Consider the following 12,288-nt stretch of genomic DNA (forward strand, 5'->3'; position numbering starts at 1 on the left):
AAACTCCAACAGAGCCTATAGACCTGTTTCTTTTCCGTCCTGCTTCCATTGCTTACACTGGTGCAAAAGGGAAGGCTACACTTGCACACATGCATTGCACATGTACATAACATGGGAGAAGGGGGAGCCCCAGACTGGGCCCTGCTCCGGTTACTGGGATCAGCACAAGGAGCTGGTAATTCACAGTGTTTGATAAGGAGATCCAGTCACTATAAACCCACATCAAGCAGAAAATGCAGTGTGTGGAAGTCACGGATTGTTAACGTATTGCACCGCTGGAGCCTCCCTCCTCACTGTTCATTCCCTCTCTTTCGCCTTTCACTTAGCAGTGTAATTAAAAGAGACTCTCAGGCTCGCTTTTAATTTCTGGTTCACATGCCCTCAAACCACGCTGCCGCGGTTTGCACTCAGGATCATGCGGGGGAATGTTTGTACCAACCCAAACCTATCAATACATCTTAATTCCAGACCATCACAAGAGCCTTTCCTGCATCACGGTGTGCTCCGTAAACCCCTCTGCCTATTTATGAACTATAAGCAGAAGCCATCAAACTGATTGACAGAATTCCTGTGGCATTTTTTCCTCTTAATTTTCCTTTTTATTTACACGCTTATTTGCTAAATGGAACTAACACCCTAAACACAGGGCACATAAAGGAGTGCGTCTGGAACAGCCTGTGCTGCGAGCAAAACGGTGCTTTTAATTCCTCACCCCCAGCCTCTCTTGTGCTCCCGTGTACCCGTGGAGCTTGTCATCCTGCAGGAAATTGTCAGATGAGAGGGTAGCTTTGGCAGTGAAGGACCACATCATCCTCGTGCGTCGGTGTAATTACAGGTTATTAACAGGAATCCATTTTCCAGGGCATTTCTTAAAGGTATAAGTAAAGGAACGTGTTGGAAACGTGAAGCTGTTCAGACACCACCAGTGAGTAACTCACTGCTCGCCCGGGGAACCTGCGCTCAGTGGAGCGGTGGGAGCGAGGTGGGCTGCAGGCTCCGGGCTGCGATGGGATTCCCATAGAGATCCACGGGAATGACAGGCGCCGGAGCCGCGTCTACTGGATTTAATTGAATTGCATTATCAACGGCAGGATTTGACCCATATCCGGAGGACTGCATGCTGCCCAAAAATAGCTGCAAGCCTGAGCTGAGCTTATCTTTGCAATGCTTTGGCTAGCAAATGTAATTTCCCAAACCAGGCTTTCTCGTTGCAGCCAGGCTATTCCATTTGAGATTTCCCTTTCTCAAATCAGCAACACAATTTGTCAGGGAAATAGGGACAAAAAAGAAGAGGAAAAAAATGGGGAGAAGCACAAAAGAGCACTCATAAAGCCACCCCCTAAAATAAATGACCTAAGAGGACATTTTGGCTATGTACATTAAAACCCACTCTCCTTATAAATATTTACTGCTATTTCTCGCCTGTGTTTTTGTTGACTGGGGTGGTTTGGGTATTCCTAACCCACCACTCACTCAGAAAACACAACTGTTTTAAAGATTTAATCAACCCTTAATGGCTGTTAGATCTAGAACCAGAATGAATACAGTGAGCCTGAATAGGCGCACAGCCTAAAGATGCTTCCAGCAGATAAGGATTTTAAAGGCCACCCAGAGACAATTCAAAAACAGGAAAAAAACCTTTTTAAACAGAGCCAAAATCTCTATTTTTTTATCCACAAAAAGCATCCTCCCCGTGCAACACCCCCTGTGCACACTGGTTCGTGCAGGAGCACAGCACACAGCTCTTCCCGAGGCACTGAGCACGACCATGCAGGGCAGTGCTCACTCCCAACACTTCCCCGTGGCTCGCTCCGGCTCCATGGAAGCCAGGGGGATATTTTCCAGCTCACATTCCCGGGCTGAGCTGTGTGACCGTTCACACACCATATAAAGAGACATTTTGCCCACGTCACACTCGACCTGTCCTGCAAACTTGGGCTTCCGCGAGGAGCAGAGTGAAGAGTTTCATTCCAAACCATGTGAGATACCAGCAGCTGCTTTAAAGCTTGGATCCTGCAGGAAGAGCTTGGATTAAAACCAATCAGGAAAAGAACTCGAATTCTTACAGTTGCCAAAACCACTCTTTAAGAGCGCACCAAATGGTACCCAAGTGGAGCTGGTCCTCATCTGAAGGCAGCCTGTAACAGAAGGCTGCAGAGAGCCCCATTGTGCCCCTCATCCCCAAGAGTGGAATGTTGAGGACCAAGGGGATTCTCCAAGAACCAAACCATGACATGTGCAATAAAACCAGCTGCTCCCATCACCTTCAGTGATCCCATACACAAATGGGGAAAACACTGCAGGAAAAGCAGTTGCCCTAAGAGTGCCCTTACAGGAATCCCAGGTACAGAGGGGGGGTAATTTGGAGCTGTAAGGTCACGTTAACCCTGCAATCTCTGCAACACAATTCGGTATCTGATGCATAAAAGCTCTCCAAGCAACAAACTCAATTTTCCAAGCATGACCCCATGCTCTACAGCTAAAATCACCACAGATAACAACCAGAAAGGAAACAGAAGATGATAGCAATCCTAGAAGGATTTAGAATCAAAATATATTTGTAATGGTCCCTTTAATTTCATTTATAACTTCATGGATATTTTGTTGGCATGAGGAATGCTGAGCACCCAGTTCCATGGCACACACAAAGACAAGACCTTCCAGAAGCTGCTCCAGCACCACAGTTCCCTGTTCCCAGCTCAACAGTGCTGGCAGCATTTAAGGATTGGTATCAGTTGTTTAAACTTAACATATATGAATTTATCTACTAGGAGTAGTAACAGAAAGAGGTTGCAAATGCTTACATTTAACATTGTGAGAACAAGCAAAGCTTCAATGCAACACTCTTATCCAGGATAAAAATCCAGACTATGGCCAAAGGAATCATTCCTGAGAGGACACTGCAACATCTGCCACCTCCTGGGATGGCAAAAGAATGTGAATCACCACTGATATTTGAAAACTGTATTTATTTATAGCTCTGTATGGTGTACCCATCGCGCAGCATCTGGGCACACATACATGTATTAAAATAATAGACATCATTGGTCTACAAATCATAACTGAAGTACACTCTTCCTCCTGGGATACAGATTTACAAATCCCCCTCTGTTCCCCAAGCAAAGGCTTGGGTAAATGGATACCAGGAGTAACAGGAGAGGAAGGGCAGCGAGGAGCATCGCACAGTGATAGCACACAGGGACAATTAGTTTGAGCCAAAAGCAGAGGTGTTGGGGTGCTGGAAACTCAAGGCATGTTAAAGACACTTTGATCAGCCTTCAAACTATCTGTTTGTATAGATTAGCTCAAGAGGAATAATACTCACAAGGCCTTGTAACTTTTTCCTAGTGAATGGTCCTACACATGGGCTTTGCACGAGTCTTCAGCCTCACGCATTGCAACACCCTCATCCGGGCTGGACATAGCAACAAGGTGAAGGTCAAGGAAGAAAAGATCAAAAGAGAGCAATTGCTTCTAAAACCACTCTTGAGATCCCATCGCACGTGCGTACGGTTGCGTGCTGCATGTCCATGCTTCTGCATGGAAAACCCATGTAGAACAGCACAGGTTTTTCCAGGCCCTTCTCCCACAGACCGCTATTCACCCAAGTAACGCTACTGAAGTCAATGGAAACGCTCTTGTAAACAAGGACTTACAAGAACCCAACGTGACAATGCTTTCAAAAGGAGTTTTGACTGTGCAATTGTTGCTGGATTAGGGTCTTCACAAACACCCAGCCTGCTCTGAAGAGCACAGAATTCAAATCCACAAAGCGCAGGGGCCTCCAGAGCGGATCCCGGGAAGCACTGAAGGACACGCTCAGCCTCAAGCATGGGATCGGCTCCCGGGCTCCCCCCCGAAGATGGGCAGAACCCCTATGGAAGGGATGGAGCTCCGGGAATAAAAAAAGACAGGCTCTCCTCCCTCCCTTTTATAAGCCACTGACCTAAACTGAACCGTATCGCATCGCTGCCTAAATGAACACGGAATGAAGAGGACAAGCACCTTGTTACAAAAGGGGAAAAAAGAGGGGAAAAAGGAAAGAAAAAGAAAGAAACCTCGCTTGGCAATAACGTGTTTTCTACAAAATCAGCCTATTTGGTGAAATCCTCATTGAAAAGAATTGATTCAGCAATAAACCAGCAGCAAATACAGCAGCATTTATCAACAGCACTTGCCCAGATAGGTAAAAGTTTGTAATAAATAGATCGCCCATTACTTTGCTTATATAAATGCAAAAGAGCCACAAACCGGAGCCCTCATACAAAAGACAAATAAATGAGTTCGACACAAGCCCAGCAGTTTAAGAAGTCTCCCCTGTATTTAATAAAGCATGAATTATTTTTATAGAAACACTTACAGACCCCTTGCAGAGAGGGGGGTATTTTTACCTTTGTATTATTAAATAAGACATTTTGTGTTTAAAGTGAACTATTGCTTCATCTTGGTGGCCCCTCTGCTAGGGCACAGAAATCAGGCTGTGAACAAAATAAAAACCACCATTGAAAATTACAAATTGTACAACTTTAAAGCATTTTGATATTTCTTCCCCCCCCCCCCCCAGTCCAAAGAGATAAATAAAGAACTGAATCGCTGGGAAGGGAAAAGTTGGTGTTTTAGCATCAGTTTCTGTGTCTATGTAAAATAAAAGAGAAGCCACAGTCACTATTAGCTGAGAGACAGAGGGAAATCTGCAATTAGAGCTCACCCTGTTTTAGCAGCTCAGCAGGTGGAAAACATTTAAAGCAGTGACCTTCCAGAACCGAACCTGCTCCTTTGTGTCTAACGCAAGCCAAAGTCCTCTTGGAATCAGTGAGAGTTTTCCTTTTGAAGAACTGAGTATCTGGGATTCTGCAATGATTTAGAATTAAAACGTTACATCTGTTATTTCACAAGGCTCCGGGATGTTTTTGTTTCGCTTCATTTTTCTCCCAGAAAATGAGCCTGTATCTAGTGTAAAGCAAACCATTCTCCCTCGCTGCCCCTTGCAGAACTTCAGACACACCAAATGCTATTAAATAACTGACTTTGTACCGGCTCTAAGAAAAAGGATTAAAATGACTTTCATGCCATTGAGGTTCAAAAGCATCCAATCAGGAAAACAAAAGAAAAAGGGGGAAAAAAAAAACAACAAAGAAAAATTACCTTTGGAGAATGAATCGAACTAAAAATGCATCCATTAAAACCCGCATCTTGGCACGCTTTTTACATTGACAATACAGTTTTGTTTACGCATAAAATAAGCATTTGGAATCTGTTTCCAAAGGAGAAGTGAATAGATTTCACAACCTGATTGCTTTCCAGCTGGGGAATTGCATGCACGGTGTTAACGTGGGGTTTGTGCTCCAGCAACTGAGCCTGAGATGGAAGGAGAGGCTGGAGCGATGCGCGCCGACGCCAGGGCTTAGGCTTCCACCAAGGCAAAAGAGCTCTACGGGATTATCAGTGGAGTGGATCAGGCTTCTCAGGGCTCTTTAACTCGAGAGAATCCCTTTTAAATTGCTTCGAACATCAAATGAAACACAAGTTATCTAAACATCAGATTTTCTAATTTTATTAAAAACGCACAAATTTTATCCAACATGTTTTCTTTCATACAGTGAATGGTCTAATATGCACTGGAGGTCACACAAGCTTAGGTTTATCCGAACAATAAAAGACATATGAGAAATTTAATATATAAAGGAAAAAAGTAGCAGCTGTTGACTGCATATTTGACCATAAAATTTAAATATTTTGGACTTTTATTTTAAAGACACAAAAATAAAACCTGTGTGGGTCTATATAAGTCATATTAACAACTCCATGAATGTTCAACAGGACTAAAAATTAGCAAAGATGTTGGGGGGGGGTGGTTTTTTTTTGTCTTTTTCTCTTTGAAACCTTGTAACACTTTTTAAACACCGTCTGGGGTGGCTGGTGCCAAGCACCTTACAGTATTTGTGCTATAGATTCACTTTATTTGGCAACTGTCTGGGTTTGGTGGGGTTTTCTCTTTGCCTTCTGTAAACAACACCTTTTACAAACTAGCACAGTGAACCACAAGCCCTGCGATCTGTGAGAACAGCGACAGAACAGAAAATAAAAGGAACTATTTTGGTTGGTTGCTCAAAATCGTTTGCTTTTGAACAAGAGGTTCTAAAACAGGCTTTATTAGCAAAACACTGAACTCCTGAATTTAACATTAGACGTAAACAGTTGACTGTTTTTAGTTCAATAGAGTCTTTATTTTTTGTTTAGCTTTTCTCTCTCTGTGAAGGTAGAATACTTTGTTTGCTTGGTTTTCAAGTCATTTTGCCTTAGAGGTCTGGCGACCTTCGCTATGCCGAGGAGGTTTTGTACGTGTAGCTTTGTGAAGGTAGAAGAGTTGGTGCTGAGGGCTTTAACATTGAAGTATTTGCTATTTTGGCAAAGAAAACACACACAAAAAAAGAAAGGAAGAAAGGGGGGGAAAAAAAAAGGAAAGTTGTCCCACCTGGTAGTCAGCAGGCTGCAATGGCTGGAGCTAAAGAGAGTGTCTTGTTGGCGAACTTTCAAACTAACAAACAAATTCAGGATGCCAGAACCATCCTTAACCGGGAATTCTAGAGTTCTTGACGCTTCCTTTTCCCCCTTTTTTTTTCCTTGACTTTTCCTTCTTTCAATTATTAATATGTGGGCTTTTTTTTGTGTTTTAAAACAAGAAGTTCCTAAGGATTGTGGCTCTTAGGATGACATCCGACAGGGTAAGCACACTCACGCCATCCTACGGTATGGCAGCACTTTACTGTACAGCTTCACCAGTTCCTTTGTCAATGGTACAAAAAAAAGTCAGTCCCTTTGCTTGTTGGATACAACCGTAACGCGGAGATTGTCCTGGTCTAGAGCAAAGCTTCCCTTGGAGCGATTTGGGTTCAGTTCATGCCCAAGGTAATATTGTCTCAGGGCAGGAGAGATGTTCTATGCATTCATTTCTGTACACCGTAACAATAAGCAGACTAGATGATCATCACTTACTTAGACCCAGTTTGTTTTAAAGCTACCACACAGCCGCTTCGTTCATTTCGGGGGGGTGTGACAAGTGATTGCCGTAGTTAGCACCGCCGTTGACGGATAGTGAAGAAAACGGAGGACTAGGGCCAAAAACTTCCGCGGACATGGAGTGCAAGGACCCGGGCAGGTTGGGTTCGGGGCTGGGTGAGTCTCCCGGGGGATGCGACATGATGTCAGTGAAGCGCTGGGCCTCGCTGGGGGGGTGATGTCCGGGCAGGGGGTGGTCCATGGCCCCCAGAGGGGTGCCCGATGGCCCCGAGGAGGGCACGAATGGGAGATCCACGGGTGTCTGAGCTTGGGATGATGGAGGTCCTTGCGGGAAGAAATCGTAATTGCTTCCAGGGCCGTAATACTCGCTCTGATAATCTGCTGGGCAAGGAGAGACAGAGGGAAGGTAACACACAGGCAAAGCAACCGAGTGGAAAAGCCATAAGAGTCCATTTGGGGGGGGGTGTCTTGAAATGTCACCCAGGGCTCAACAAACACAAGGCAGGGGACATGCTGATGGCCTGGCCAGGGTGGGGGGGATGCGCTAACGGCCTGGCTGGTTCGCGGGGCTGCCCTTCCAGCAGAGCCCGGGCTGCAGAACCGGCAGCGGGGGTGCCCCGGGTATCGCGGTATCGCGACACGGGGTGTCCGGAAGGAGAGGGGAGGGGCGCGATACCCACCTCCGTAGAAGGAGAAGGGCCCGTTGGGGATGAGCTCCCCGGGCTCCAGCCGGTCCACCAGCGGCCGCATCCTGCGCGGGCTGCGGAAGAAGGCGTGCCGCCGGGCGCCCAGCGCGCTCAGCTGCTTCATCCGCCGCTCCTTGGAGCGCCGGTTCTGGAACCAGACCTGGGCGGGCGGCGGGAGAGGAGCCGGTCACCGCGGGGGGCTCTGCTCACGGCAGCCCGGGACCTCCCCCCCCCACGTTTCCCGTTCGTTCCGGGCGGGGGGGACCCGATCCGGTGCACCCCGCTCCGCGCTGCTCCTCGTTCCAAACGCGGCCGAACCCACCCGTGACCGCGGCCCCGCGGCCGGTCCCCGCCGCCGGCAGGTCAAGAATGATCGAGTTAATTCTTATTACCCTGACAAGATTACTCCTAATTACCCTCACACTGAGCCTCTCCAATCTAACCTCGTCTTTAATGGTCCTTTAACCCCCCATTACCCCCAGCGCCGCGGGTTTATAAACCCTTTAATAATTCCAGCGTATTATCATTCTTATTTACCCATTAACCCCTCACATTTATGGTTATTAATTTCGATGCATTTGCAGCATCCTTCAGGACTTTTTAAACAGAAACCCGCAGCTCTGCCCCTGCCCTCACCGGGCCGCCTCGCTAATAACGATTTAAACGGGAGGCGGGGAGGTTGCCCCGGGGCTTCCCCCGAGCACCGGCCCCTCCGCGGCAGCGCATCCCCGGCGCCCGTGGCCGCGGTACCTGGATGACCCGCATGTTGAGGCCGGTCTCCTGTGCCAGCTGCTCCCTGATGTGCCGGGTGGGTTTTGGGGTGGCCGCGAAGGCGGCTTTCAGAGTCTCTAGCTGTTTGGCTTTGATGGTGGTGCGGGGCCCCCGCCGCTTCGCCCCCAGGTTCTGGTCGTCGTTTTCGTTGCTGCCCGTCTCCTTGTCGGACACGTTGGCGCTTTCCGAGTCCTTGGCGTCGTCCTGGGAAGGGTCTTGGGAGTCGGGGGACAGGCTGGGGTCACTGCCGGTGGTGGCTGGGAGACAGCAAAGCGGAGCACGCTCAGATTGGGGGCGGCCGGGAGAAAACAACGATTGCGTGGAGGGGCCGGTAGGACCGGGAAGGGGAAAAGGCAGAGGAGAAGAGAAGGGAGAGGTGAAGTGGAAAAGAGATGAGAAGGGAAAAACAGGACAAGGGAGGAGAAAGGGAGAAGGGACCGGAGTGGAGCCGCTCCCACCCCGCGGATGCCGAGTGCAGTCCCGCAACTCCCCGGCCGCGCTCCCTCACCTGAATGCAGGCTGTTTTCTTTGGCAGTATTGCTGTTATTTAGGTAATCTTCTTTGCAGACAAACTTGTTTTCGTCTATGATGTAGAGCTCCTCGCCGGTGGAGAGTTGCTTGTTACACATCATACACGTAAAACAGTTCAAGTGGAACACTTTGCTCCGCGCCCTGCGGACCAGATCGCTGGGGGAGATGCCCTGGGCACAGCCCGCGCACTTGGTCCCGAAACACCTGCGGGGAGAGGCCGGGCAGCGGGTCAGCACCGCCCGCCCGAGCCGCGTGGCCCGCCGAGAGCAGCCCGCAGCCCGGCCCCGCGCCCATCACCGCGGCCTCCGCTCGCCCCGCCGGGCCGCGCAAAGGACATTCCGTAAAATAAAGCATCCCTCGGATTGTTTCCGTCTGTAACCAGAGGATGCTTGGAATTATGTATTAAAGGAATAAAAAACAAAGAATAGGGAAAAGGACCCGATCCGGGGCGGGTGAAGTGTGAGGGACGATTCAGCATCGGGGCGATGTCCGGGGCTCGCTCCGGCACAGCAATTAACGACACGTTAATCAATATGAAGCATAAATTCGTGTTCGTTATTCACCGGCCGCGGCCGCGCATCGGCCGGAGCAGCGGCCGCTCCAGGCCCGGCGGGCGCTGGGGACCCGCAGCGGAGCCGCACCGGAGCCTGCAGCGCTCCGCTCCACCGGGGCACCCCACGGCCTCTCGGTGCCAGGCAGCTGAGCAGCGGGTCACGGGTGCGGCCTTCGGTGTGCGGCGGGGAGGGCCCGGAGAGCACCCCGGCCCTGAACCGGACATCGCTATCGCTGTCGCTGCCGGTGCGCGGCGGGCCCGGCCGAACAGGGGCACCGGGCCCTGGGATTCGTTCCGACGGAGCCCGCCGGGATGCGCGGGGGATGCGGCTGCGAGCGGGTGTCGGTACCCAACGCCCCTTCCATCGATCCGCCAGCAGTGGCTCGCTGCCCGCCGGCGCGGCCTCGGCTCCGTTTAACGAGAGTTACAGGGCCCGCGGAGCCGCGCACCGAACCGCGGAGCTCCGCTGCACAGGGCCTCCAGCGCCGGTGCGGCTGTGGGCAACGCCGAGCTCTGGCCGGCGGAGAGCGGCTGCAGCGGCGGCGACCGCAGCACCGGGACCCGCCGGTCGATAGTTCCGAGGCAACTTTGGGCAAGTGGAGCGCGGCTCGGCCTCGACGGGGCGCCAGGGCCTGCCCCGGCCTGAACCCCCCCCCCCCCGCCCCACCGGGGGACCGGCGGGAGGAAGAGCGATGGGTGCGGAGGAAGAAGGTGTTTGTGGGTCACGGTGACAAGGGGGGAAAGCGCATAAAAACGAAACGGGGAAAAAGGGAGATGAGAAACGGCTGCGGAGGCGCTACGGCCGCGGGCAGGGGCCCGGTACTTACCGAAAGAAGTCGTTTTTGCAGTAAAGCTTGCCTTCTCGCGAAAAGCATTTCTCTGTCAAATTGCATTTACATTCACAGCACTGAACACACTTCACATGCCAAGCCCTGTCCAGTACATTCAACAAAAACCGGTCCAAGATTGGCCTTTTGCAGCCTGCACAGTGAACCATTGTCTTTGGTTAGTTCTGAGAGCGGGGGTCGGTTTCCCAGATGTCAAGCAAAAAAGAAATGAAAAGATGCGTTTTTTTTTTCAAGACGACACCGGCGGAGGTTTGCTTAAAATTTGTGTTTTAAAAGCCTCGGAAAAGCGAAGGAGGAGGAAAAGAAAAGGGAGGAAGCAAAAAAAAATAATCTTCGTTCGAGTGTCCTAGGAGGGATACACAGGAGAAACCACCCACTGCCCGAGGAGACCAGCGCTTCCACACACCGCAGGGTCCCGGCCGCTACCAACCACGACAGCAACAACGAGAGTGATTATAGGAACGAGAAAACGACAGCGACAGAAAGATCGGCGCTCGTAAAAAAATTAAAAACGATTCAAAAGGGAAAAAGAATTTAAAAAAAAAATAAAATTAAAAGGAAACAAAACCCAAAAACCCAACGGCAAAAAGCGAGTGACGAGTGGTTCTCAGGTCTGAGGTAGAGCAGTCAGGAGTCAAAGTGCTTTTCCCAAAGAGAAATCAAAATCAAAATGCAAAATTAAAAAGGAACAAACGACAAACGGAGACATGGGGCCGCCGCGCTCACAGGGGCTCTGCCCGCCGCCGCGGCGACATGGCGCTACGCGCCCGCGGAGCGGGCCGCCGTCCTTACGCGGGGAGGGGGGGGGGACACGCTCCGCAGCTCCTCGCTCCGTCCTCTCGCCTCTTCCTCCTCTCCTTATCTTTTTCGCCTCTCTCCCTCGACGTCCCGGCGGTGCCGTCGCGCCCGGCTCCTTCCTACCTACCCCCGCGCACCGCCCTGCGCGCTACCCGCGGCGGCCGGCCGCGTCCCCGCCGAGCCGGCGCGGCATCGCCCGGTGCTGCCGGCTGCACTGGAGCCTCCCGGGGCTGCGGCGGGCCGGGCCGGGCCGGGCCGGGCCGGGCAGGGCAGGGCGGGCAGAGAGCGGCGCGGGCCGCGCCGTCCCGGCCGCGCAGGGCGCTCTGCATGTTCCCGGCAGCCCCGCGGCCGCAGCCTTATGCACCGCGCGCACACGTCACCGCCGCTCCCGGCCAATCGCCGCCGTCGCCGCTGCCGTCCCCGTCACCCCCCCCCCCCCCTTTTTCCCGCTCCCGCCGCCGGACGGGGCGTCCGCGCCCCTTTATAGAGCCGCCGGGGCGCCGCGCAGGGACGGGCGGGCGGGTGAGCGGCTGCTGCCGCCGGTCGGGCCCGGCCGAGGCGCGCCCCGCTCGGAGCGCCGGGAGCGCGCGGCAGACGGTAGGTGTGCCGGTGCGGTGCCAGTGCGCGGGGGGGGACGGACACGGCGGGGGGACAGGGACGGCCGTTGAGGTCTGGCACCCCCACGGGGCTGCGCATCCGCTATAGGTAAACACCGCCCGGGTCCCGTTGCAGACGGTTGAAGAAGCGGAGCCAAACGAGTTCCCGGTTTAACGGGGGTGCCCCCGTCGTAAACGGCGGGTCCCGGGGCTGGGGGTGTGGAGCCTCCCGCAGGGCGCGGTGCGGTGTCCCCCGCCGGGAACGCACCCGCGGCGGGTCGCCTGTGCCGGAAGGAAAGGTGCGGAGAGGCCGGGACCGCGGCGCTCCGACGGCAGAAGGAAGGCTCCGGTAACTGGCGGTGACTCCGTTCCCGGCGCTCGCAGCGCTGCCGCGGATGGACTTTTTTAGCAGTTGTTGGGGTTATTTTTGTCAAATAAAGATTCCTTTGCTTTTCCCTTCCAGGGGCCCGGTCTGTTCCGGGCGG

General features: G+C 52.3%; 1 protein-coding gene and 1 long non-coding RNA gene across 4 annotated transcripts in view; both read right to left on the reverse strand.

Moving 5' to 3' along the window:
- LOC133217694 (uncharacterized) overlaps positions 1-12,288 on the reverse strand; it is a 207,700-nt gene that overhangs the window by 1,302 nt on the left and 194,110 nt on the right. The gene's annotated exons all lie outside the window — the stretch shown is intronic.
- On the reverse strand, positions 4,303-11,446 carry LHX1 (LIM homeobox 1). 2 transcript variants are annotated; one of them, XR_009726930.1, is made up of 6 exons: positions 10,389-11,446; positions 8,986-9,212; positions 8,457-8,734; positions 7,701-7,866; positions 6,476-7,398; positions 4,303-5,502 (listed from the first exon to the last, which is right to left on the reverse strand). XR_009726930.1 is itself a non-coding variant. In XM_061363381.1 (5 exons), exons 1-5 carry the CDS (start codon positions 10,556-10,558, stop codon positions 7,019-7,021), a joined length of 1,221 nt encoding a protein of 406 aa, XP_061219365.1. In that variant the 5' UTR covers positions 10,559-11,446; the 3' UTR covers positions 4,303-7,018. The 2 variants fall into 2 exon arrangements, 1 of the variants encoding a protein (XP_061219365.1); XM_061363381.1 differs by having other exon boundaries at positions 4,303-7,398.

This window comes from Neopsephotus bourkii, unplaced genomic scaffold, assembly GCF_033783945.1.
Source record: "Neopsephotus bourkii isolate Nb327-2 ecotype Australia unplaced genomic scaffold, CSIRO-AGI_Nbou_v1 NB_1154, whole genome shotgun sequence".
Taxonomy (NCBI): domain Eukaryota; kingdom Metazoa; phylum Chordata; class Aves; order Psittaciformes; family Psittacidae; genus Neopsephotus; species Neopsephotus bourkii.